At 40.1% G+C, this 27595-nt stretch overlaps 1 protein-coding gene across 5 annotated transcripts in view; it reads right to left on the reverse strand.

Moving 5' to 3' along the window:
• Positions 1-4238: 4238 nt before the first annotated feature.
• Positions 4239-27595, reverse strand: part of znf536 (zinc finger protein 536) — a 279521-nt gene continuing 256164 nt past the window's right edge. For all 5 annotated transcript variants that reach the window (XM_078161901.1, XM_033617187.2, XM_078161904.1 and 2 more), the window contains one exon: positions 4239-7602. In XM_078161901.1, coding sequence (XP_078018027.1) covers positions 7325-7602 — 278 coding nt within the window. In that variant the 3' untranslated portion in view covers positions 4239-7324. The remainder of the gene's footprint in view (positions 7603-27595) is intronic.

A 27595-nucleotide genomic window follows, 5' to 3' on the forward strand; every position in this document is an offset into this window, starting at 1 on the left:
TCGATGTCTCTGTGTGATGCACAGCTGAAACACATAGTAAGATGTGACTAATGCTGTCAGATGGTCGTGGTTAGGTTTAGGCAATAAAACTTCTTGATCAGGTTTAGAATAAAGATCATGTTTTAGGTTACCATTACCCCACCATAACCATTTAGGTTATTTTGTAGACAATCGATCTCAATGTATATGGTGACTACGGCCCTGTCAGCATGCATAATTAGGCCTCAGTTGTCTGGGTGCGCAAAGGTGAAGTGGCTGGTCTTGTCATAAAAAGTTTGATGGAGAGTCAGCTGGACAATATGGAGATTTTTGCATCTTGAAAGCCGGACTACAAATGTGGATAGACAGGGAGAAACCCACGCAAGCCTAAGACGTGGTAAGATATGATATTCCTCACTATATGAAGTGACTGATAACAAGATCTGTATAATGGATTGTAAAGAAATTCCTCAGGTTTTTCTTTTGTAGAAAATTATCCTGGATTTATAGCATAATGGGATAGCAGCACAATGATGTGCGTGGTATCACTGGAAAGCTCTGCTCCTGCGCTTTCATGTGATATGCGTGGCATTTTTGTGCGAGCCTGCATTCCTGAGTAATCCATCCAAGAGTAATGTGTGTGCAAAGCTGTATGAAAGTTTTGTTATACATAATTTTAGTGTAATGTTATCTTTTTTTTTTTCACTGTGAAAACACTGGACTACTGACAAGTCTTGTCGGAAAGCTGCGGTTCCGCTGTTTCACGTGATATGCGTGGCTTCTCGCTATGACGAACGGTTGCGGAGAAAATCCATAGAGAAGAACAGGTGTTAATTGGGACGCACTATGCATTGTTCGAGCCCACATGGTTTTATGCTGCCATTAGCCTTAGCCACCGTTGCTATTGAACCAGGTGCAAATCACATTTGCTACAAATTGTAATCTTTAGATTCTGCTTGCCTTTGGCGGAGATGGCAACATAATTTTAAGCTAGGTGATTTTTTTTTTTTTCCTTACTGAAATTCCCTTTGGTAGCTGTAGTTAAATCACTCCTCGCGTGTTCCTTCTAGGTTTACCTTTTGGCTTGATGAATGGCAATGTCAGTCTGTTGTTTGGTCACTCCACCACTTTGGACCAAACTGAAATATCACCACCTTTCAATGGACTGACATTAACTTCTGTGCAGACATTCATGGTGCCCAGAGGATGAAGCTTCATGACTTTGGTGATCCCCCGACCTTTCCTGTAGCATCACCAGCTGGTCACAGTTTTCACTTATTATCCACTCTATTGGTGCAAAGTCTGGCACATAAATTCATTTCTCTAAGAGGATTAATCCCTAATGATTTAGATGATCCCCTGACTTTTCCCCCAGCACCATCATAAGGTTTCAGAAAGAAATATCCCACCAACTATGGGATAGATTGCCAGTGAACATCTTGGGACATATTAATAAATGTTAAACCTTGTTGTCATTGTCCTTTGCTGAGGTTATTTCACTACATGTAACATGCATCTGAGGAGTCGCTGGTTGTTTCCACTTGTCTCAGCTCTAATGGGAAGATATTGGAAATTAGTCTGATTCTAGAGACAAGGACAAAAATGTTCCTCTCTTTATTGCTGTCATGTGGAGGCATCAGCCAGCCTGACACATTCATCTCACTTTATGAGAATGAGCTGGTTTCATGCCATGCACCTTATTCATGTAGCCACAATTATCCATAAATTAATAAAACCTGACTGGTTATTACTAGGAGAAAGAGGGAGAGAGAGGGGGAGAGACAGATGCAGAGAGAGGGAATATTAAGGGCTGTACAGTGAACAATCTCCGGATAATTAACAGGAAGATAAACAAAACATAAATTTGGATATTGCATTTATTTGGACTACCACTCAAATATGCGTGAACCACGTTATTTTAATTAAAAGATAAATCTATGTGACATGCTGCTTCCCAGTTAATTATTCAGTGCTGTACAATAAAAACAAAACCCATTAAATATGCCACGCACTCTATTTCTCCATTAACAGTAAAAAGCGCTCATCCTGGGGACAACATTTCAAATTCAGCTGCTCGTTTGCCTTTTTCCCCCTTTTTTGTCCTTTCATTGCAGTTTTTTTTTCATTTTCTCTCACTTTGCATTTACATTGCTCCTCAGACCTTTCACTTGCGACACATTTGATGTGAGCATTCACTACTATTGAAATGTATCTGAGGTATCCATTACAAATAGGACTCTTTGTACAGCAGCTCTGCACAACACATTTTAATTTTTTACATCTGACATATTTTGGTTACTCTTCTAACAGACCTCTGTGTGTTCTGTAAGGTTTGGTAAAGCAGACATCAGATGCACTGACACTGCTGTAAAAGATAAGTCAGCACCACAGTTATTGTGTTCTAATATTTTATTCATTTTATCATTTTGATTTTGTTTTTAATATTTGGTTTCAATTCTGTGTAGTTTTAATTAGTTCCCAATGATTGTTTGCTCATTTCAGTTCATGTTTATTGTTCAGAATGTTTAGTTTTAGTTCAGTTTTAGTGTTAGTTTTAATTCTTTATAATTTGGATTGTATTTGTCAGGGGCAAGATTTCTGAAGTTTAGAGGTGTTTCAGTCCAAACACAACACTTTGTGAGGGCAGTTGACTCATGGTCATGTAGACATCCCAGTCTCAGTAAACATATACACCAATGCCTTCTCCTTTGACTAAATTGACAAAAACTAAAATTAAAGATATTTTCTGTATCTTTTTATTTTGATTTAATTGGTTTTGCAAGCCCACTATATTGTTTCAGTTAGTTTTCTGTTTTCTTTTAAAGTCAGGTTTCCAGTTAAATGAATATAAAGTAAGATTTTAGGTCCCAGATATTTGCATCTGTAGGGCCCCAAAAAGTAAAATCTGATATTGATACTGATATTGATATTGTTATCGATACTGAAAGAGAGTGTTTAGGAAGGATTTGTCTATTGGCTAATCGGTCCACCACTTTGGTAAAGACTCAATATCCCAACAACCTTTGTATGGATTGCTATGGAATCTTTATTAAGACATTCATGGTCCCCAAAAGATGAAACCCACTGATTTGATGATTCCCTGACTTCCCCTGTAGCCCCTCCATGATGTTGACATTTGTGGCTAAGGGTAAAATGTAAACATTGAATGGATTGCCATTATATTTGGTGCAGGCATTTAAACTTACTAAGGATGAATTTTGATAATGTTAATCCCCAGGTCAGAGCTCTAATTTTGCCAATCGTACTTCATGACCATAGACTGTAAAAATAAAGGACATAGATGCTTAGACATCACCCATTGGTTTGACCTCCCATTTTGAAGCCTCAAGTTCAGCATTTCGGCCGTCCCCTTCTAGTCTTTTGGAGCCAGAAATGACCATATTTGGGTGAGGGGCTGGTGCTGTGGAGGAGTGAGGTGTGGATCTGACTGATGCTGGGTTTATGCTGGACACTGAAGTGCCTTGATTTGTTGATTGTCGGGGCTGTTCACCATGGACACACTAGAAACGCATTTCTCCACACTGGTCAGTGAGAGATTCTGTTCTCTACTCTGTTTAAATCACACGTAGAGCTCTGTTTCTGTCTGCTTGCACGTGTGTGATTATGGGCATTTTAAAATGGTGGTTCTATGGGGATTGACTGGCTTCCGGAGCCAGCCTCCAGTGGCCATTTGAGGAACCTCAATGTTGGCAATTGGCTCTACTTTTCAACCCTGGAGGTTGCTGTTTGTTTATGGCCAAATACCTGCAAAGCTAATGACATTTCCATCAAACTCAGTTGTATTTTGTGTTGCATAACAAATGTTGGCTTGCTAACATGCAAAACTAAGATGGCAAACTTGGTAAGCATTCCCTGCTAAACGTCAGCATGTTAGCATTGCAATTCTAAACACCAATGCTAATGCATATACTCAGAGCACCACTGTGCCTAAGTATAGCCTCAAAGAGTCCCTGGCGTGACTGTACACTTCGTGTCAGTGGTTTCGGCACCACCATTATTTCTAGTCTTCTTTTGAATTGAGATATAAATATAATGGCACAGCATTTACAAGCAAACATTCTATAATCTTATTTTTCCTTTTTCATTGGCAATATTAAGGCACCTTTTGAAACACAAATGATCACTTCTATTTGAGTGAAATTTAGTGTCAGCAGTCTTCCTGCAGTCAGAATGGTTCATCTTCTCCAGTGGAGTGTTTGACCTGATGGCTGTGAAGGGATCCAGACACAAACACAGTGTTTCCCAGAGGTAGAGGTTTTATTGCAGGAAAAACACCAGATAAATCTTACTGCTTCAAAGTACATCAGAACGTGTAGACCGCAGAGAGAGTAAACAGTCCATGTTTGATACACCTCTGTAATGAAAGATTTTGTCTTCTGTCAAACAGATGTGCAGTAATAAATAATGACCAAGGATATTTCTCTTTTAAATATAAAGTTATCTACTGTTAATATAAGCTTATAGTTTGCAACAAAACCCCTCTCCTCACATCTCCTCCAATCAGCTACAGAAATCTTGTTCATTTAGGAATGTGAACAGTATTTGGACTAGGATTGCTTACTACCTAATCCATTGCAGGCTGAAATAAATGGGCATGGTTTCATTTTTATTTTATATTTTTTTTGTTTAGTTTTTTCTTCTTTTTTTTCTTCTGGCACCAGTGATTATAATTGAGCAAACTGCATGTGCTACTTCAATAGGAAGCTTGACAGAGATCAAACAGCACGGGGACAATGGAATGGATTATTTTGGGATTACAGCAGGGGGGAAAATGGCGTATCATTCTCAGGGATGGACAAAGACTACAAGTCACAGAGGAATCACAACAAATGGCGCTCTCCAGTGTCGGAACAAAAAATGATTGCCTCATCTGAACAAGATGATGAAACTGTACTGATTCACATGCTTTAGTAAGTTGGAAAAGCCAGGGTGCCAAAAAATGGAATGTGTACTTCTTTAAAAACTTTTTTTTTCCTATTGACTTTTTGTTTATATACGGAAATGTTCGGAACGCGCACATACACATCCAGAAAAGCAAGCTACAGCCACCAAGAACACAGCAGTGCGATATAACCTACAGACCCTACACACTCAGTTATAAGGCAGTGAAAACTACCGTCTTGTTGGCTACCAAAAAATGTAAAAGACTTGCAAGAATCGCAAATCAAAATACAGTATTTCATGTACTGTAAGTACTATATTTTTACATATAGCCAAACTGTAGTGACTCAATGAAAACCACAATTAAAGCATGACACTGAACTTACTCTGTTACTCTCTTTTCATTTTCTTTCTGCATCTCTTTCGTCTTTTCCCTCTACACTTACGCTCTCCCTCTTTCTTTCTGCTTTTCCCTCCATGTTTCTATGTGTGCAGTAGGATTGTATTTCTCACCCTGTTTTTGTGCGTGTGCGTGTGCGTGTGTGTGTGTGTGTGTGTGTGTGTGCGCGAGTGCATTGTGTTGGACTGTAAACTCCTTTAGGCAGAGCTGTGGCTGCGGGGTTTTAAGAGTTTAGCCCTCCCCGCCACTGCCTGTGTGTTTGTGCGGGAAGATATTGACTTTCTTAAAGTCCGGATCATTTCTCTTTATCAGAAAAACATTAACAACCCCCAGCACCCACCCCCCAACACCAATACCGACATGACACAAAGCGCCATACTTTCTTATTCTCCTCGCCCAGTAGTAACCAACAGCTGCCGGCACAACAAAGTACAATCAAAGTAGATACTTCTTTTTTGCCCTTAAAACATGTAGCTTGATTTTTACGAGATCAAAACATTCTGTTTTCAGTGTTTTATGTTTCTTTTTTACCCCTCAGGAATAAATCACATAAGGGTAAAGAATAAAACACTACTTATACACAGAAAGAGAATGCCTCCTTTGAAAATAAAAAACAACAACTTGTGTGATATTTTTTTCATAGAAAAGGTGGTATAATTAGAGACATAAAGCAGGTGAATGATTATCTAATTTTCCTTCATGTGCATTCCCTGTGTAGCAACTTTAAATGAGCTTACCAGTGGAGGAGATAATTCCTGCTTTTTGTCTGAGTCAGTGTCTCTATCAAACTCTTCATGTGAGGAGAACTTGAGGGTGTGTGACAGGATGTCACACACCTTTTTATATGTACAGAACAGTAAAATCCCCAACAGCTTGGTCCAGGTACTTGCCAAAGTACCAATCTATCATCATAAAGTGGCCCAAGCTAAAACACAATCAGCTAAAGCTCCCCGTCCTTCTCCGACATGGAGCCAGTAAGGTGACCTCCGGACATTGAATTGCCAAAACCAGAGCAGAACAAGCCTTAGCGCAGGCTAATGGATGCTTTAAATACACTGCTGATTGATTTGTGTTGTATTTTCCAGGTCATTGTAACGGATTGAGCTTGTATTCGTGAGAGTGAGAGTGGAGGAAAGGATGGAGGAGGGAAGGAGGTGACTTGCGGGGCTCCGGCCAGCTGATGGGACTCAACTTGACCCCCTGGCGTAACGTCCAGAGTCAGGTTACCACTGTAGGACTCTGAGTGTGTGTTTGTGCGTGTGTGTGTGTGCTGTTGAATTGATTTCCTCTGCGATGACAGCTCCAGTCAGGCTGGCACCAATGCACCCCCCCTCTTTCCCCTCTATCCCTGACACACACGCCACCATCGCCGCCACTGACCCTACAGCACATACACACACATACAATACTCATCACTCACACTGGAGAAAATGGCAGCCACTGGTGTTATGTTCTGGGGTGTCTGGGGTGGCTGTGGTGGTGGTGTACATTCAAAAACCCTCCCCCGCCTCCTCTGTCTTGCCTACAGTAACTGTTCTGCTAAATCGTTTACACGGATCATTTTTCTGATAAAAGCATTATTTTTGGAGAAAAGTCTCTCTAATGATTTTCATCTGGCTGTCCTTTTGCTTCGTGGCCATCTTCATTCGTGATTTGTCTGAAAACTACAATTTCCTGAACAGTTGTTAACTCATTCTCCTTTCCATCTTTACACATAATCCACTGTGCTTGGTAAAGAAACAAAAATGTTGAACCACCTCATCACAAATACAAAGATTATGTTTTCTTAGTAAATGTTCACAAACTTCCAATAACACACATTTAGTACTTTGTGTTTATAATGTAGGAAGTGTGGTGTATTCACAGCGCTGTCCACCAGAACTGGTGTTGATCTGTCTACTTGTTGTTTGGTCAGGGTCTCCTGCACAGGTCTGTTGGAAATGATTCTTATGGTGACCAACACGTGTGCATCAGGGAGTTTTGTCCAGTGATTTAAATCTAGACAGACCTCCCTATTAACCAAACCAGCTCATAGCAGCTTCACTACTGGTGATGAGACGTGGCCTCCCCTGCAAATGACACATCATTATTCCCATTGCTTGCATCTGCTGCTGTCATCTGTTGATTAGATGTTACACCACTAATGGCATCATCAGGGTTCTTCTCCGGGATGTCAGACTCGGGACGGGAGCGTTTGAAGCGTCGGTCAGGATACTGGCTGTTGTCAAAGGGCATGCGATGCACACACAGCACATGAGTCTTCAGGTTGCCTTTCTGGGAGGCGCTGTAGGGGCAGTAACTGCACTTAAATGGTCTTTGGCCTGCAAAGAGAAACAGAACAACAGAATACTGTAATCATTTAAAGCTAAACCATGAGGTCTCAGGCAAGGTTCTTGTGGGTCCCAATGTCACTATATTCTTATTTGAGAGATTTACCCCTATTAGAGTATGTGTAGGACTTCTTTTTTTCCAATCAGAGGCCCCTCTCTCAACAAAGGAGGTCTCTATAAGCAGATGAAAATGCTACATCTCCCCACATTGCAGCCACTAGATCAATAGTTTGGGGAGATAATGTGTTTGTGGGTTACAAATTTGAGATGTAAGAACATTTGAGAAGCACTGATCCAAATAGACAACTTCACATCATTATATGTAAAGCAAATACTGGTACTGCACTAGTATCTAACCACTATTGACAATTTATTTTACTTACGGATCTGAGGCACCCTAGTCATCAGCATTAAGAACAAAAAACTGGCAAATGGCATCATGTGTCCAAAACATCAGACTAAAGTCTACTGTTTACCTAGCAAGAGGATAATATTATTGTTGCCATAGCATTTCAAAAGCCCCACATCCATCCAAGCATCTACCTTGAGTCTCTGAGTCAATGGTACGTTTCCAAAGGAAGAAATTATTAAAGTTGTTCTCATGCACTGGCCATATGTATACCTATGAAAAGTAATGCACCGGAATTCTTATATAACCCTTGTATTCATGAGCCACTAATTTGTGTATAACCATCATAATTGTGAAGGCTGTCATCACGTGACAAATGGGCTGATGGGAATTAAGAAGGCAGTAGTATAAATACCCTTTTTCCGCCAAATTACCTCTGGGTCTTGAACGGTTCTGTTCAGGATTCTTGGAACCTTTGGGCCATGACTCAAACCAACCTGTGTTTCCACCAACTATTCCGTCCTGGAAGAGGGATCCCTCCTCAGTTGTTCTTCCTGAGGTTTCTACTGTTTTTTTTCCCTGTTAAAGGGGTTTTTTTGGGGAATTTTTCCTTATCCGCTGCGAGGGTCATAAGGACAGAGGGATGTCGTATGCTGTAAAGCCCTGTGAGGCAAACTGTGATTTGTGATATTGGGCTTTATAAATAAAATTGATTGATTGATTGATTGATATTAATGACAAGCAAGAGCTCCCCAAGACTTCCCAAGCTGAAGAATATGACATGTCATCATGGTCTGCACTTCAGGTAAAAAAAAAATCCTGCTATTTGTTGGTTCCAGTTGAAAACCAACTTTTCATGTTCCGAACCAATTTATTTTCAGTCAAAATGCTCTGAACGGTTAAAAATTAGGTGTAGGAATGGGAATGGAACTTGTTCTATGTTGACTGAAAAGAGGTAAAAGAGTAAAAGTCCACATAAGGAGGCAGGTTGGGGTGGTGGATTGGTCAAAGTGCACAGAACTTTCCCCCAGGAGATCGGTGTTTGTGTCACATATCATACCAAGTGAACTTCTGAGTTATTTTGAGGTATTTTGTCGAGTCGTTAAGCGCATAATGTGATGACGCCCTACCACGTGTCTTTTCCTAAAACTAACCCATGTAACTTTACTTTCCTATACCTAACCTACATAACTTAACATTAAGTATGTAACGTGACAATGCCCAACCATGATTCTTTTCCTATACCTAACCTAACTGGTAGTGAGCTTGGCGTTTCCTTGAGGGGAGTGTTGAGCTCAGAGCCAAAAATAAGCAAATATCAAAGTGCATATGTCACCTGAATGACATTAGTACTTCACGTCTCTATGTAACAATGCTGACGTTTGCTTTCACATGGAAGACAAACAGTGGTCTTTAAACTACGTCAGTTACTCTAAGCATCAAGTATAGCCAAGGATGGGATTACATTGGAATTAGTTAAAATCCTGGGGATGCCAAATGGTGACTTCGGAGTTGGTATCGTACGCCAAGGGGGCATGCAAAGCATTGATGTATGACAATTTGGGAGGAAGGGCAGGCTGCCTATAGTACAGACAGATAACCATTCACAACTATAGATAGGCAATTGAGTCTCTAATTTATCGAACCTCAATGATTTTGGACTTTGCAAACTTTCACATGAAAAGGCACCAGTCGTATCTTTCTGCCACAAAGCAATCAAAGTGTCCTTGCTGCCCCTCCATCATATCAACAGTGTATTAAATGACTGACTGATATATAATAAGGAGCCTGATGTATTGGCCTGTAACCCTAACTTGAGCCTCCACCTTTGTGGCCACAAGGTGACTTCTCAGGCATCCTGGCTCCCACTGGCCCTTATAAATGTATGTTAAAAACAGGGAAGATTAGACAATGGAACACAGACTGGGAGAGCAGGGTAACGCTGAGGACAAAGAGGAGAGGAAAAGTAATTTTCTCATCTGCACCACCCCAGCAGCACTGCCGAGCTCCTTATTGAAACAAATACATCCTCAAAACATTACCCAACACTTAATACTCGCCTCACTTTGTGCAGTCAGAGAGCTCCCACGAATCCATCTGAACTAAACTTTTGCAGCTCCCTGAGTCGATATGCATCTTTTGAAGAGCGTGCATACATCTAGTCCCCTGAACACAATAGCAGAGTGGAACGAGGCGAGGTATTTTTCTCTATCTCCCCCCCTTGCCATAGCTCCAGCACAGAATGTTCTCCCTAGATTGAATCTGATCATCACTGCAGCAAACACAATGGCCCTTAATAGCACCAGCCGTTTGTTTGAGGGATGCCGATTACACCGCCATCATAACCCACTTCACTTAGCTCACTCACTCACAGACAGACAGAGAGGACAAAACAAAGTGGAGAGGGAGGGAGGAAGGAAGAGGGAGGGGCAGAATGTAAGGAGAGTTTGAGCCCTCTTTGGTACTTTAGGTTATTAATAACAGTACATTTGCCGTTACCCTCGTTTTCTTTTTTCTTTTTTTTTCTTTATCTCTTATTCAATTTGAGTTGCTCTAAATCAAATTAACATATGGGGTTTAAGAGAGGCGCGGGGATAGGTGCAGGGAATATCAATAGGTAAAAGGCCAGGAATTAAAGAGGAAACAATCTATTTGAAGCACTCACTGGCATACACATGGGGTTAGCAGGAGTGAGTGCACAGTCTACTTATATTGTATAAAGACGGACACATGCACGCTAAAGTATACACACAGACAGGCTTGATTCGAGGATGCAGCTACTTTGTGTTTGGCAATCTGACATAGGATTTGGAGCCTCTCCGGCTTTCTGATATTACATTGTTTGCTCCGGAGCCACACAAAGGGGATTGCTACAAGTTTGGAGGCTTTGGATGTTCCAGTTGTCTGAATTTCCAGATAAGCTAGTCGGCGGCACACAATGAAGGGTCCCTTTTATTCGTGTGCAGTTTAATTTCACACTCTCTTACATTACGTTAAGTCCGAGAGGCAGAATATCTCATCCCATTTTACACTTAGGGAGAGCGAGTTATGCCCCCAAACAACTCTACTCGTTTTTCTTTTCACCCTCTTCTCCCTGCTTACTTGCTGTTTGTCTCCATGGACTTTAAAAATAAATACAAATCAAGTTCGGTTTTTATCTCCGGGGAGATGTTTAGGTGAAAAGCGAGAGATTGTGGTTTGAATTGCATGGCTTGAAAAAAGTTTGGATAGGATGTATAAACTTGAGTTAGTGTCGAGATTGAAATTGACTTCTGCAGAGCAACTTAGAGACACACAGGCTTTTGTTGTTATGGATTAAAAATTAAAGAGAGGCTCTCTCTCTCTCTCTCTCTCTCTCTCTCTCTCTCTCTAACTCTCTCTCTCTTTCACTCACTCCAACAGAAACACACACACACACACACACACACACACACAAGCTTTCAATAATCCACGCCCAGTTGGGACACCCTAAAAACTTGGTATTTCACCTATGGGCGTGGTTTTAGAGGATATAACAGTGCACGCTTGAGCAAGCTCTGTGACTATTTCAGCAAATTGCATTTAATTTAGGCTACTTAATATGCAACCCTGTCTACTACAAATTAGGTTTGTATATTACTAAATTGCATTCATAATTATGTTTTGGTGACAACCTCATCACTGTCTGGATTATCTTCATAGACAATGTTTCTTTGAGTTAATGAAACACTACATTTATGTACCGTGCTGAATTTGCAAGGAGGTGGTCAGGGTTGATTGTGGACATAAATGTAGGACTGTGACACCAGAATCCAAGGTTCACATCCAGACCCCTATGGTTAGGTTAGTTAAGTAAAGAAAATCACTTTGTCTTAGGTCAGAGGAAGATCATGATTATGGTTAAATATTAGAAGAAAAAAAGAAAAGGTTATATGACTTACCAGGTACGTATTTAGCCGCATTTCCTTAATATGTTAAAAGAAAATATAGATCACCTTTACGTTTATGTTAAATTAGTCATATATGAATGGAATTTATCAGCGACAGGACTGCTACATGATAAACTGTGGGTACCTTTGTAAGAATGCAGAACAAAAAATCATGAATTATTTAGGTTTGATGAAAATGAAAAGTTGTGGCAAAGTATAAGGTGGTTGTGTTTCTAAAGCTTGGGAAATGGCGGACTGTCTATGAGCAGTTGCTACAGTCTATGAGTCAGATCCACCATCTCGTCTAAAACAGGGTCACTTCTGGCTCCAAAAAAGCAAGATGGCAACACCCAAAATGCCAAACTCCAGGCCTAAAATTGTACTCCACAAAACAATGGGGGTCGTCATGGTGGCTGTGTCCATTATCGTATATAGTCTATGCTGTGGGCTAAAGTTGTCATCATGATGCCCTTAACCAAAAAAAAAAAGCCCACATACTGACTTCAGCCTGGCAGCACCACATTTTGTCAAATTAACCCTTTTCTACCCCTTACTCTCTCTCTCTCTTTCTCTCTCTCTCGCTCTCTATCTCTCTCTCTCTCTCTCTCTCTCTCTCTCTCTTTCTGTCTGATCTCACACTTTTCCCAGTCACTCAGTCACACAGCTGTAATGTGTTATTGAGTAATGAAATTATTTTCTTGTAATGAGTTCTCTGAAGATTTACAGTTTCAATTCCAGTTTTGGCAATCAACACCTAGTTTGCTATTCTATATCAAAGAATGGTGATTCAGCCTGTATGCACTTGTGCCCAGCTGGCACAAAAGAAGTCATGCAGTTTATGGTTAAATAAAAACATGGCCAAACAGCATTAAAACCATAATTAAACATGCAAAGTCAAGATAGCAATGTACAGATATTCAGACATTTGGCAACCTTATACCTTTGTTTATATACTGCTGTTGTCACCCAGTTTCTTTCTTTTTTCTTTTTTTAAAATTTATTTTATTTATGCATTTATTTTGGCTTTAGTTTAACACTGCCCAATAGTTGGTTGGGTAGGATACAATGAAAGTACTCCTTGCTTCAAACTTTTAATAGGCTGACTTTTTGTATTCCATTGCTTTAATTTAACACAGCCCAATAACAAGCAAACAGGGGTTTTAAATGTGTCTCTTGGACTCACAAGTCACTTGACAGAAGCCCTTTTAACACATTGATTGTGTTATAGAGCCGCTACGAAGTCCCTTCTTCATGCTGCGTTTGCATTTTAACCCAGAACCAAATGGGACGTGTAACACAACAGTGTCAGCCTCTTATGTAACATAAAACATACCCATCTGCAGCACTTTATAAATAATAACATGGCAAAACATTTCAGTAACAATCATTTACCATCCCTGTTATAAAGCAGCTGATCTCGTCCCGTACTCAGAGGGTAAGCAGCCTTCCAATCTCATTGTTTTCTAAATTTACCAACATTTCAGGCTGCTGTTCTTCTTCTTCGAGTTAGTTGCTAACTGCTAACAGCTGCTTTTAAAATCTCTCACTGTGGGTCACACCCGTCCTGCCCATAGTCCTGTCTTGCTGTCTGTCCCATTTATACAGATATCATTTCTGGGCTGTTACTACCTCCCCTGGTGATCGTACCTTATATACAGCACAGTGTTAAAGGGGCTAGAGTTTTGGGAATACAGTATGCCAACCCATCATGTAAGCTGGTAAGGAGAATCTAATCTCAAACGCGTACTCACTAAGGATCTGACGCTTTCAATTGCATCTGCTCTGCAACTCCTTATCATTCAGCAAATACAGCTTGGTGTCAGGTTTCATCACGTGACAAAAATGTGAACCCCTCAGTCACATGATAACAGGTGGTAATATATGGGTGGAGATCATAATCCAACCTCTGTTTTTGAGTGTCAGCTGGGACTTTGTCAGTGACCATGATGTTGATGTTAAAGTTCACATTGAGGTCTTTTTAGCTTAATGAAACTCTAAATCATCTTCACCATAAATAGTATTTTTTACAAAGGTTAAAAAAAGAACATCCATGAACAGATATCTGTAACTTAAGCCAGTAATTTATTTTCTCTGGTCAACACATTAAAGGACAACTTCAGTATTTTTCAACCTGGGCTCTATTTCCCCATGTGTATGTGTACGTATGATTCATGGGTACCACTCCTCCTAAAATTGGTTCAGTATTGAGCCGCGAAATGAGATAAAACGGTAATGGGGCAAATGCGTCCCGTATAAACATGCTTTTTTTCACCACTGACCGGTTCAGATCGCCAGTGCTATCTCTGTAGATAGCATATTGTAGCGGCCCTGGGGCAGCGGTGAGTGTGAATGAGTGGAGTCAGCTGTCAGTCAGTGTTGGAGCAGAAAGGTGGAAGGTGTCCCCGCTTGGTATTGTAAATGAGTATGTGTGTGTGAAGTGTGTGTTTTTTTGCCACTGACCGGTTCAGATCGCCAGTGCTATCTCTGTAAATAGCATATTAACTTAGCCTTTCCCTTACCTCTGGGCTGTGTGATGTCACGATCTTTGTTCCACTGTGTCTGTAGCTCTCTCTACTCGTGGGACAGCCGTTTTCTTGAGGAAGAGGTGTTTCGGGATTGGATGTCTTCTCTTCTTCGGCTGGCAGTAGTCATCTTGGGAGAAGTGAGCACTGCAGACCCGATGGTCTGCAAGGCACAGTGTCTGGAGAGGAGTGTTAGCATCCATTTGTAGCACAAGTAGCCACAACTTCAGCATCTCGCCGTCCGACAAAGGCAGCCTATGAAAGCTGTACGGGGTGTTGTGCGACATCCTGTTCTTGCGTTCGGGAAAAAGGCCCGTTTATTTGAGCACTCCAAAAACTCCGGTAACACTCCAGGGGGTAGCACGTAAAAGACTCTGTCCTCTGACTCTTCTAGCGTAACACACACATACTCATTTACATTACCAAGCGGGGACAACTTCCGCCATTCTGCTCCAACACTGACTGACAGCTGACTCCACTCATTCACACTCACCACTGCCCCAGGGCCGCTACCATATGCTATTTACAGAGATAGCACTGGCGATCTGAACCGGTCAGTGGCGACAAAAAGCACTTTTATACGGGACGCATTTGCCCCCATTACCGTTTCATCTCTTTTCGCGGCTCAATACTGAACCAATTTTAGAACGAGTGGTACCCATGAATCATACGCACACATACACATGGGGAAATAGAGCCCAGGTTGAAAAATACTGAAGTTGTCCTTTAAGAAACAGCTGAATATAACACTTGGTTAAGACTGTTTTGCTCATGTTTTTTTAAGCTAAGCTTTTTGAAATCCTTGTGTTTTCAGATATTTTCCTGTCATTGATTCTGATTACTCTGCTCTCCTTCTGTTTTTTTCTATAATGACTGTAGAGGGCATTTGAAGAGTGTAAATGGATGTTTCAGTATCCATCCATCTGGGGATGACATGCAGCTAATTGTCGTTGTGAGTTCATTATCATGCTCATCAGAAACTCTTTCTTTCTGTACATGTCTCATGTTGTAATTTACAGGTAAGTATGTGAGCCATGTGAGCTTCATAATTCATATAGTGTTTTGAAGGGAAATGATGTCTTAAATTGACCTCTGAAGGTTGTTTGCCTCAGATTTGTCTCTAAAACTATCTCGAAGTTACTTTGCTGCCCCACATTAGCTTACTTTATCACTGAGAGGGGTCTAAGATACTCTACATATCGCTACAACTAAATCCTCACATCTCAAAATGCCTTTTCTGCTTCTCTGTGTCATCCTCCCAGCCATTGCATTGCTGTGATCCAGGACAGTCATGATTTGCATCACAGTCCTGGAAAACTCTTTTGTGGAATCTTGACATTTCAGTCAATCAGGGTTGAATAAAATTAGCTACAAAATGCTGATTCAAACTATAGCCTCATTCATATATCCCTCACCACCAATAGTGGCACTGAGCTCACCATAGCTGTGCATCACACCAGTCAGTGAACAAGGAAGAAATCCTGTCAATCTTTGATGGACCATAGATTTTTGTTACTTTGACTTCTTTTCCAACACAGTCACCAGAATACAATGTTGGCATTGTGCATTTCTGAAAACCAAAGATATGTTATATTTTTAACTTTTACATGTAGGATGAAGATCAGATTATGTGTATATAAGCTAAATTTCTCATCAGGAAGATGGCATGACAAATAAACTGGCCACCAAGCAGCTGACCACTGTTTAAGAAGTTAGTATTTTTTAACAAGAGATTGGGACATGCCCAGCCGTGTTTGGAGCAACAGGAGCTAATATTTCATTAGCAAATCTTGGGATGTGCCCAGCTAGGTTTGTAGCAACAAGAGTTTTGGACATGTCTAGCTGTGTTTTTAGCGACAAAAGCTGGCGTTTTCTAACCAGAGCTTGGGACATGTCCAGCTGTGTTTGTAGCAACAAAAGGTAGTATTTTTAACAAGAGTTTGGGACATGTCCAGCTGTGTTTGTAGCAACAAAAGCTGATATTTTTAACAAGATTTCGAGGCATTTCTAGCCATGTTTTTAGCAAGCAAACCGAGTATTTTTCTAACCCTAATCAAGTGTTGTTTGTTGTGAAATGTTTCATGGAGTGTCATAAATCTGGCCCAATATCCCTGGAAATAATGCTGATATTGAATGACTCTGGTTGGAAAAGAGATGCATAGATAGAGGAGGAAAGAGATAGAGAGAAAGAGATAGAGAGAGAAAGAGAGAGAGAGAGAGAGAGAGAGAGGAGAAACAGTGGTCTTGCTTTCATTAGTGTGGCATTATCTAAGCCTGTTAATTAACCCCCTAAGGCCCTCTGCATGGAGATCAGAGGAAAAGGGGGAGAGGAAGTGAAGCGGAGGGCAGGAGGAGAGGATTCAGTGGGTGGAGGTGGAGGTGTGTGTGTGTGTGTGTGTGTGTGTGTGTGTGTGTGTTTTGGGGGGGAGTTGATATATCACACCGCTGCCACAAACATGCCCATGTTTCACCTGCTACACATGCACATGCACACCCACATCCCACTCCACACTCACCCCCTTAGCCTGCTGTAATTATCTTATCTCTACCCATAAACACACACACACACACACACTTACATACTCTGCTGGAGGTAAAATAAGGATGGACCTCTCGATCTCTTGTCTACATTCCCTCTAGGTCTTGCTTCTTTTCTTCCTCTTGTTCTGTCTTCTTTCTTTTCTACTCTTATTTGCATTTTTTGGTATTTCACTGTGTTTTTACAATAATTTCAGACACATGTAGCTTTGAGTGACAGGAGAGAGACAGTTATTGCATTGAAGTTACAATTTACCCAAACTGTGCTTATACTGAACGGTTTGTGGCCATATGCGAAAAATACACCCCAGCTCTTGGAAAAGTGTTATCTCGCCTGCGTCTTGTGAGAGGAGCTATCTTAAGACGGCAACAGATGGCAGTGCTGGCATCAAATGGCATTTAAGGACGGCAGCTTTTGGTTGGATGCCAACACGCTGTTCCTGGTCTTTATGGGCCTCTGTATGTGTGTGGCAGTGTGTTTCTGTGTGCATGCGTCTGCATATGTGCACATTAATGCAGGCTTTTGTTGGCTTCTATATGTACATTCTTGCTTCTGCAGTGTGTGTTTGTGTAAGGAGAGAAGGAGAGGGAGAAACCTGGGGAAATGTGTGCGTGTTTTTGTGTGTATTAGTGCAGGAGGGTGTCTGTATATAGAAAGATACAGTAATACATTAATGTGGCCATACCTTATATTAGACGGCAAGATTTAAATTTAAAACCAAGAGTAGTGTTGAAACTTCTAATGGAAATAGAAGTTCATGACTATTTAAGGCAGAGATTAGTGTGAAAAGACAAAGAGAGAATAAGAGACTAAGATACACACAGAGAGATTGTAGGCAGAGAGACACACAGAAGGTGTGAGCAATTAAATGTGCTAAACCATCTGTCCAATAACCTGCATTTATGCTGTAGCTCCCAGATTACTCAGCAAACTGCAGCAACACCCTCACATACACACACACAAACACACACACATAGATGCCATCGCATCTACATTTAAAAAATAGTTTTGAAACCGTACTTCCTCTATAGTCTGCGGATATTCATCTGTTTAAAATTCCTGTATTCTGTATTCAGATTTATAACCTGTAAATGTTTAAAACTGCCTTTACTGCTTTTTTTCTCTCTAACTTATAAAGACAACTGTTGACTGAAAACAGGCCATAATAGCTTATTGGCCATAATTTGAAAATATTTGAAAATAAGACATTGTGTATGTAATGGGGTGAGGTCCAGGTGACAATTAAATTAATTTGATTTTTAAATGCAGACAAAATAGAAAGCTAAATATAAAAATATAAGGAGCTCTTCTTCTTCTTCTTCTTCTTCTGCTTCTTCTTCTTCCCTCCTTACTTCACCATGTCAATTTCCATCTACTATAAATTTGCACAATGTACCAGGCTTCATCATCTGACTAGAAGGTAAAAATAACACACGCAACAACCGTCAAGCTTTTATCCTGCACTCTGGTGTTAAGGATGAACCCTACTGAATGTCTGATTATTAAACTTAAAGCTACCTATACTTCCTTGTTTTTACACCGAAGCCTATTTGTTCAAACTTTGGCAAATGTGTATTTTTGAAAGTTATGCTGTCTATTTGCAAGAAGCTCTGATGAGCTCAGATCTGGAGTTATAAGGTGTGTCTTTTTATATCTAATTTGGACCCCTGTATTCACCTTAATTTTGAGGGCACTACTGTAGTAATGATTATGGGCGCAACTTCTGGTGAGATAGCAGAAGTTAGAAGTAAGCTAGCTGGTCCTATTGACTGTCTATGGTTAGCACCAGTGGCTAATCTTAGCAGCTAACCATGGTGGTTCTCTTTAAAAGTAATTTGTCTTCAATCTAGTAAATACTGCTTTGTTTTGTAAAAAATATTGAACTATGATTAAATTAGCATTCTATAAAATGTCTTTGTGTAAAGCAGACTAAGCTAAATTTGTGGATTCAACAACAGTGTGTTGAAAATTCAGCCAGAACAAAAAGGGAATTTTCTTTTCACCAAAGGTACAGTTGACATGAGAAATAATAAAACCAAAACAGTTTCATGAGACAGCAGAGAAGTATTGAATCGGAATCTGCGAAAGAGAACGACACCTAAAATGACAGGCTTGTCACTCAGGGTCAATACTCAATTTCACTGTCTTTCCCTGTCTGCATTCACTAGAAAATTTGCACATTAAAAATAAACTCTGCAGCTTACCTTGAATTATTTGTTAAATGTTAGTCATCTAGGCTGTGAAAGTGTTTCTGATTTACTTCTGCTGTATAAAACAAATGCCTAAAGTTACAGCTACTTTATATTATTGATATCACTGAGGCTTAATTCAGCGTCACATTTTACTCAGTAGAACTCAGCAGTAATAAAAATGAGTTTATGAGTTGTAAGAAATCAAAAATCATCTTTTAGAAGAGTAGATGTTTACTGAAAGCTAACTCACCCTCTGTTAACTTGAACAAAATGTTAATGGTAAGGCAAGCTACTGAAAAAGAAGAAACAACCATTGCTTTGAGATAGCTGTCAGAGCTAGCAGAGGTATGACTACAATATATCTCATTCATTATCCCATACGATCTACTAAAGTAATTAGCGTACCGTTAGCTAACGGAAAACGCCGGTCACAGTTCAGTGCTGGAAGTCACAGCCATACGCAAGGCATCATGGGGGCTAAAAATAAGGTGGGTACAGTTGCTTGTATTGATTGTAGCAGTGCATGTATGATGTCTGTGTGCTTTGCTCTAACTGAGTCATGACTCTGGCGTTTGGGACAAATCGTGTTGGGGTATCCATTGACGGGTCAGTGGGGGGAAACCAATACTGCAGAAGTGTAGTTGCTGTTTGTATCTGCAGAGCGCTTTATCTGTTGGTGTTCGAAAAATAATCTTTTTTTTTAACTCCTTACACACACCCAACCCCTCCAAAAATAAATACATTTACATTACTTCAAACAGCCTGAAGGGAATTTATCCTTCTCTAGATTCCCTCTGATGAATTAAGAGCATTTCCCTCAACGAGCCGGCGTGTTGATAGAAAATTGGCCTGAAGTTTGGGGAATAGCGATTTGGTCTGTTTCCTAGCTTAACTAGAGAAAACCAACACGCAAATAACACCAGGGGAGGCACTTAAGGAGAGGAGAGGAACTGTGGGGGGAGACGGGTGGAGGGGAAGGAGCTCTTTCAGCATCAAAGCCAGCTAAAACGTCCACACCAGGGACTAGGTCCCATGTTAAATACTGAACTAGATTATTAATTGCTGTACCAGTAGGACCTGTTAATAAGAACCCAGAATAGCAGCTCCTTCCTTTCTGTCTTCATCTCTTGTTCTATTTTCACTTTTTATGGCTCTTTTCTGCAGTATACTGCTTTTCTTTTTCATGCCTGTGCTTAAAGTTTCTGTTTCATTCACTTCATTCACTCAGTCACTGACTCACTGACATCATAACTCACACACACCTGTTTTCTCTCATTCATTCACCAAGTCACTCTTTCACACCAGTTGTTCCTCATACCCAGGTCATCATATACCGATGCTTTGTCACACCCATCAGCATGTGATACTGATGCTGGAGGCACCCTTTGGCATCTTCATGAGATAGAGCAGGCCTTGAAATAATTCCAGTACAAACCCATCCTAGGCAATTCTTGACGATCAGAGACATAATATAAAGAGCGAGAGATTCCATTTTAGGCAAGAGAGATAGGGAGGCTGACGGGTCAAACGAACACATGGTGCTTCTCAAAGTCAAGGAAGGATCCTTAAACAGTCACCGAATTCCCTGAATTCAGAGAATTTTCAAGGATGCATGTGTGTATCTTCAGAAGGCATGAAGTACCCACAATTCTTTGTGCATGATTTGCTGGACTTGAAGGTGAGGCCTCTTCAATGATGCGCACCTGGGCACTCGCTAGCCTGCTCCAGTGTGTGTTCACTGAATGCTCGGGGGGAGTCTTGCCTAGCCTCTGTAGGACCCGACTGGGATGGACCCGTGCTACTAAGGCAGCATCCTTGACGCTGAGAAGTGCTGACAGACTTTCACCCAGGGGACAGCGATTTTTGTCTAGTGTGAAACCAAAAGTTAATGCTGTTTTAACATACGATTGCGTAACTCGCATCTGTCTGTTATTTAGTGACTTCACGTACTTATTTTAAACCAAAACATGATGTTTTTTTTTCTAAATCTAACCAAGTAATTTGGTTGCCAAGCCTATCCACAACTTTAACCATGTGTTCAACAAAGTTTCACCCCGGAGACACTGAAGAGTGTGTTTCATAGAAACACCAAAGGGTGCCATTAGTATCACACGCCAAAGGCACAAGAAAGTGTTGGTATATGACAGCTTGGGATGTGAATGTGTTGCTTGCGCATACTGCTTTTCCACTACTCACACACTCACTCATCCATTTCTTCTCTCATTAACAAACCTAGTTGTTGACTAACTCACCTTCTTTTCTTTCTTTCTTATTCCTTTCTTTTCTCTTCCTTTTTTCTTTTTTTCACTCACTCACTCACTCACTCACACATTGTTTTTGTCATTCATACATTAAACTGAGCGTAGTATTCGTTCAGGCAGGACACGATGTCAAGCTCAGCTCACATCCCAGCTACATAAATTGATCTCGAACAGCCAATCATGACATGATTAATGTTGTCAAACAGTTGTGGTTATAGGTTTAGAAAAAAGATCATGTTTTGGGGTAAAATAAGCACGTTTGTTCTGTAAAGTCAGGTGACGTAAATATGTCAGCACAATGACCATACGTTAATTGCGGAATTAAAACAATGATGGCTTTTGGTTTCACACAGGACACAAACTGGTCTCCTGGGTAAAAGTTGTGTTTTGTTTGACCCACCCACTTCCTCTCCCACCTGCCCTATGCACTATCTCACTCTTTATGCTATGCCAGTTGCTCTCAGAGTCAAGTATTATAGCAGACAGGTTTACATTGGAGGTAGTAGAAAGGTCATAAAGATGCTAAAGGGTGTCTTTTGCGGCAATATCACACATTGAGGGACATGACAAAGTGTTTGTATTTGACGACCTGGGAATGAGAATTGGCTTCACTGACTCACTTATAATTCCTTGTATTGATTACTCTAAGTGAATGAGTATGCGTCACTCATCCATATTCTTACTCACTCACTCACTCAGCCATTCATTTGTATCATTTTTTATATTTTGCATCTTTTTGTAGGCTTACAGTGTGTGTGTGTGTGTGTGTGTCTGTGTGTGTCTGTAGGCTAGACACCCGGCCTTGCCTTATTTTTCCTCAGTCAGAGTCCCTGCTGAACTGAGGGAGGCACAATTTGCTGCTGACCTGTCACTGTACACAGATAATGGATGCCCAACTGCATGTGAGCCTGTGTCTGTGTCTGTGTGAGAGTGTGAGTGTGTGCGCGTGTGTGTGCAGGCTGTCATCCATGTCTCTCAGCAATAAAGAGAAGAAAAAAAAGAAAAGAAAAAATGGAGGGCAGAGGGGGTTGATAGATATGCCGGCCACCTGCTTCTCACTCACATTCTGACACAAAGAGCATCGGCTGCTCTGCTGCATTAATCATCATGAACTTCCTTTGACCTCAATACACAGCGATAACAGCTAAAAGTTAGGGAAACAGTTAGAAAACACAGAGCAACAGACAGGCAGACTGACTGAGACAGTCAAGATGTTGCCATAGGGACCCCGAGGAAGGGAGGGTTTGGTTACTGCTTAGAAAGTAACTGTAAAAGTGTTTATTACGTACATATATATACACACACTGCAAATCCTCATGATTTAAAGCTATGAACATGTTTTGTTACATTTAAACTGAACACTGGAGATGATTATAGCAAGAGAATATAGCAACACTGAAACATGCAACAAGCCCAACAACTTTATAATAACTTGTTTGCTAAAAAAAAGAGAGAGAGAGGCAACTATAAATGCTGCTCACTGGTTGTAAATAATGACACATAGTTCTAGAGTAAACTAGCCAACCTATAAATAATTAGTTGCTTTACCTTGACTAGATGCTACATTACTATTTTTAACAATCCCTAACATCCATTGTTTAACACTGAGTTCACTTACTCAAAACTATTCAATCAGTGGTCAGTGTAGACTAAACTGTGGATCACTTCTCATTGTTTCACACAAAATGTATTCAGTGACTGTGTCTTTCAAAATTCATTTATTCAACTGTTTTCTCTCTGAAACTCACTCACCACCAAACTTCCTTTCTATAACCCTAATGGTAACTACAGGGACAACCCACCTCATACACTGAATCTACATCTAAAAAGAAATGAGAAAAGCATAATCTTCTTATCAGGACATTCAGCACTGAGTGTCTATTTTGATTTCATGATGACTTCTATCAAAGACTTGTGCCAGGTGAGAAAAAAGGGGCATTTTCAAACTGTAGGGGAGGATGTGGCTGTTCTCTAGCAGACTAGTCTACAGTCCATCCCAGCTTTGTGTCCCTTTTCCTTCCACCTTACTCTCTATCCCTCGACCCCACAGAGGAATTGTTTTCCACATGTGGAAAGTTTATGAGCACCAGCCACATGAATGCAATGAATGTATGTCTGGACATATGTGTGGAAGATTTCCAGGGCTGGATCAGGCGTGCAAAAAGATTCTTCGCTGGGTATTTTGTAAGAGTGGACATAAGGTATGATGTGGCTGCTAACTGGAGGCCAAATGTAGAACACAGGTTTAATTAGCATTGTTGTATTTCTATATCTGCAGTGTTTCTATACACGTATGAAACATAAATATGTACAGTTCTGTATTGAATTACTGCAATTATGTTATTCTTCTTTTGTGCAAAATGGCCCAAAAAAGCCGACTAGAACATTTTGCAGCATTTCTGTTTAATTTCTGTGACATACACTGTAAGATAGCACAATCCATCCCATAAAGGTTTTTTTTATTTTATTTATTTTTTTCTCTCCTGCAGGGGCCTGCTGATTAAAAGTATTTTTTACTTTTGATACTTAATTAGTTTTTATTAACAATATCTATGCATCTTGAAGACTTGTGCCTGTAATAGCAATATCTAAATTGTGTTTTTGTTATTTTAACTTAAGTAAAAGATCAAACTACTTCTCTCACCTGTTAGTGTCTCGCTAAGCAGAGGGCTTGTATTTAACATCAGTTTTATCAAAGAGCAAATGTGCTGTTAAATGGCTGTGATTTTCAAATTGTTTTCTCCTGCTAGTTACCTTAACACACCTGCAAAAATGTTTGGAATATAAGACAAAAAAAACTAAACCAACTTCAACTAAATTCAACTTATTCTAAGCTAATCTAAACTAATTCAACTAAACCAGGCTCAATCAGACACTATAGAGAAGCATGTCACTAACTATTTATAAGTATTATTTATAGATATTTTTCTTGTCATTAAGAGGCAGATTGAGCCAATAATTCCAGTTTTAACTGTATTTATATTTGGCATATGTTTTGACCTAGATGACGATAATTAATCCACTTGATTGATGAGTGATGACAACTGCTGGCATGAAACGGACAGCAAAAATGAAGTCAATCAAATTAAGTACACGGAGGTGTGTTTCAGAAATTAAATTCCATCCTCTTGTCACTTTCCCTCCTCTTGTGGCCATGGAAACATCTGTATCAATGAAATAATAAACTTGCAAGTTGTGTTTGTCAGACAGAATGTTTGGTTGTGCTGGAAAGTGATTGATATTTCTGCTTACATGTGTAAAATGCCAATCCTCAAAATTATGACACTTAAACATATTTTTTGAGAAGTTTACAATAATATGGTTATGATATCTGGACTTTAAAATGCAACATGGTGCACCTCAAATTAAAAAAACAAAAAAACATGCAGGACGCAAAAAGATACGCAGGACACGGCCATGACGCCAACTTCACCACAACACATGCTGATCATGGATCAGTTGTATTTGCTGGTAGCAGGTGTAAGTGAGACAAGCTGCAGCTGAAGAACAGCAAGTGTTTTCAACACAGAGACTGAAGTGCTGTGTGTGTGTGTGTCACGTTGCCCTGCCAGGTGCTCCTCAAGGACTTGCATCCAATTTGTGCAAAACAGGAGGAGAGGAGTTATCATGTCCGTGTGTCCGTACATGCATGTGTTTCTCTCAGCTTGCAAAAACAAGAACAGAACTCTGTGCTGCTCCCGCTCTGCAGTGCAGGCTTCAAAACTTTCACCGTCTGAACTTCGCAACTCCTCTTTGGATGCAAGGCAGGTAACATTAGCATTAGACAAAAATATCCCTTTTTCACAGAGATCAGCTTGTAAACACGATCAAGACTTGATCACGTTTTGAGTGTGATCCCGCATACAGAATAATCTAACTCAGAATTATCTAGCGAGGGGCTTAAATCGCTTTCAACCAACACCACAACTCTTTAAAACCTCTTCTGGTAGAGCTGTTATTTACCCCCTTCCATAAGCTCTCCCCTGTTTCTTATCTCCCTTCCTCATTTCCTCTCCCCCTCCTCTTCTTCTTCTCTCTTTCCTGTCTTTTTCTCCTTCACTTTCTCTACCACGGGAAGCCTATTTGTCCGCTTTACGTGAAATCACTCAATTCTTTCAGGAAGAGACTTTGGAGACCATTGGTAACCACGAGAGAGAGGGAGAGAGGGAGAAAGAAAGTATGTGTGCTTGAGAGAGAGAGAGTCCACCTTCCAAATAAGTTCCATTAATCATGGGCCAGAGTCTAATGTAACTAATATTTTACAATTAGAGGAGACAAGATGGAGCTGGGGGCCATCTATCTCCCTTACACCACATGATCATCGATTCATAAGAGCTCAGGAGAGAGAAAGAGGGAGGCCGCAACACACTAGCCCTGCATAAAGCACGCACACACTCACAAACACACACACACATACACACAATTTGCCGGGGCACACGCTGACACACATACAGACGTTAACACACCCACATACGTAAGCACAGATGCTTAGCAGGAAACAGAAGGATGCATGAGAATGAGGGGGCAAGCTGTCACATTAGCATTTCTTAGTGTATGTTCTGCTTAAAATCAGTGCTGTAGCTAAGGGTTATTTTTCTTTATTGATCAGTCTATTGATTTCTTTTTTGATTCATCTGTTAATTGTTTGGTTAGAAAATGTCAGAAAATAGTGAGAACTGCTGATTATATATCCTCACACTCCAACGTAGCGTCGTCAAGATGCTTGTTTTGTCCAATCAACAGTTCATAGAATCAATTTGGAGTGATGTAAAAACAGATAAGAATTTAAGATAATAGAATCAGACACATTTTGTCATTTTAGACTTTGAATTAATTAAATAATCAATTGATGGCAATTGATTTGCTGTTTGTACAAATTGTGTTACCACTGCTTGCATTGTATACTGAATACTTTAATATTGTGACTGCATATTTACCACATCATAAAACAGTAATCAGTAGTTTAGTCCATATGACATATTTACTTATTATAGAATAAATCATTTTAAATTTAGGTTTGGACTTCAAATGGTTTGAAATGAAGTCCATCTTCTGTGCAGTGTATTCAAGTTGCATGTCTGCATGTATCCTGTGTTACAGCTCTTGGAGGCTTCGAGAGCAGTGATTCTCAAAGTGTGGTCTGTGGCACTCTGCCAAGGGGTGTGTGGAAATATTTTTGAATCATTTAAATAATCATGATATGCAAATGTTTTATCTTGAATTTACAAAAGGCTTCATTGAAGCCTACTTTAATTTTTAAATCCATAATAGGTCATAGTTGCTAATGCTCAGAATAGGCATTTTATTTTGCCTACGTCGGAACAAAGAGTGAAATGTGTGTGTGTGTGTGTGTGTGTGTGTGTGTGTGTGTGTGTATACGCATGTGTGTGCATGTGTGTGTTCTAAAATGCACTTCGAATTAGCCCTTCTCTCTTGACTTGCCTTCATTATCTTGCTTAGGTACAGTGTTGCTTGCAGCTAATTAAAGAGATATCAGTTGCATTGTTTTACTGCAGTTCTGTGCCGAGATGGTGCAAATACTTTTAATAAATGTCTCATATCTTACTTATACATTCCTCTTGTGCTGTTCTGTCACACAACTAAGACTATAGAGGTGTACAAAAATAAGCTACGTGAAATTATTCCCAGGGACAGATATTGTGGTCCTTGGCTGAAAAACAATTAAGAACATCTGATCTAGAGGGAGAAGGAAGGAACATGTCAACCTAACTTAGTGTAATTTTTCAGTTACCAACATTATAATAATAAAAAGCAGGCCTTTTGTAAACCACTGCAGTGATTTTATATTACACCAGTGTTTCTTGTTTCTTTCGGAGTGTTCCTGGCTGTCTTACACTCTGGTTATTGGTGTATTTACAATATTGAAACAATGACAACCATAGAAGAAGGTAGAAAGTGAAAAGTACCCTGAGGTGGTGCCAGATCAAATAACTTAATAAAACTAAACTTAACCACCTAAGCAGAGTTTTAGTTCAGGTCGGAAAAAGAAAATGCGAGTGAAGAGAAAACTGCATCATCTAAGCCCCAAGCAAAACACAGCAGGTGGCAGGTACTAAACTAGTGTTTAACAGAAATAAAATAGATCTGCACGGTAAAAGGGTACCTCAATCTTATTTAGTCTTCCTCCACAAAACTGAGAGCTTACTAAGGGACAATTAAAAGGGGGGAAAAAAACAGAAAAAGAAAAGAAAA

The sequence above is a fragment of the Epinephelus lanceolatus genome, chromosome 2, assembly GCF_041903045.1.
Source record: "Epinephelus lanceolatus isolate andai-2023 chromosome 2, ASM4190304v1, whole genome shotgun sequence".
Classification (NCBI taxonomy): domain Eukaryota; kingdom Metazoa; phylum Chordata; class Actinopteri; order Perciformes; family Serranidae; genus Epinephelus; species Epinephelus lanceolatus.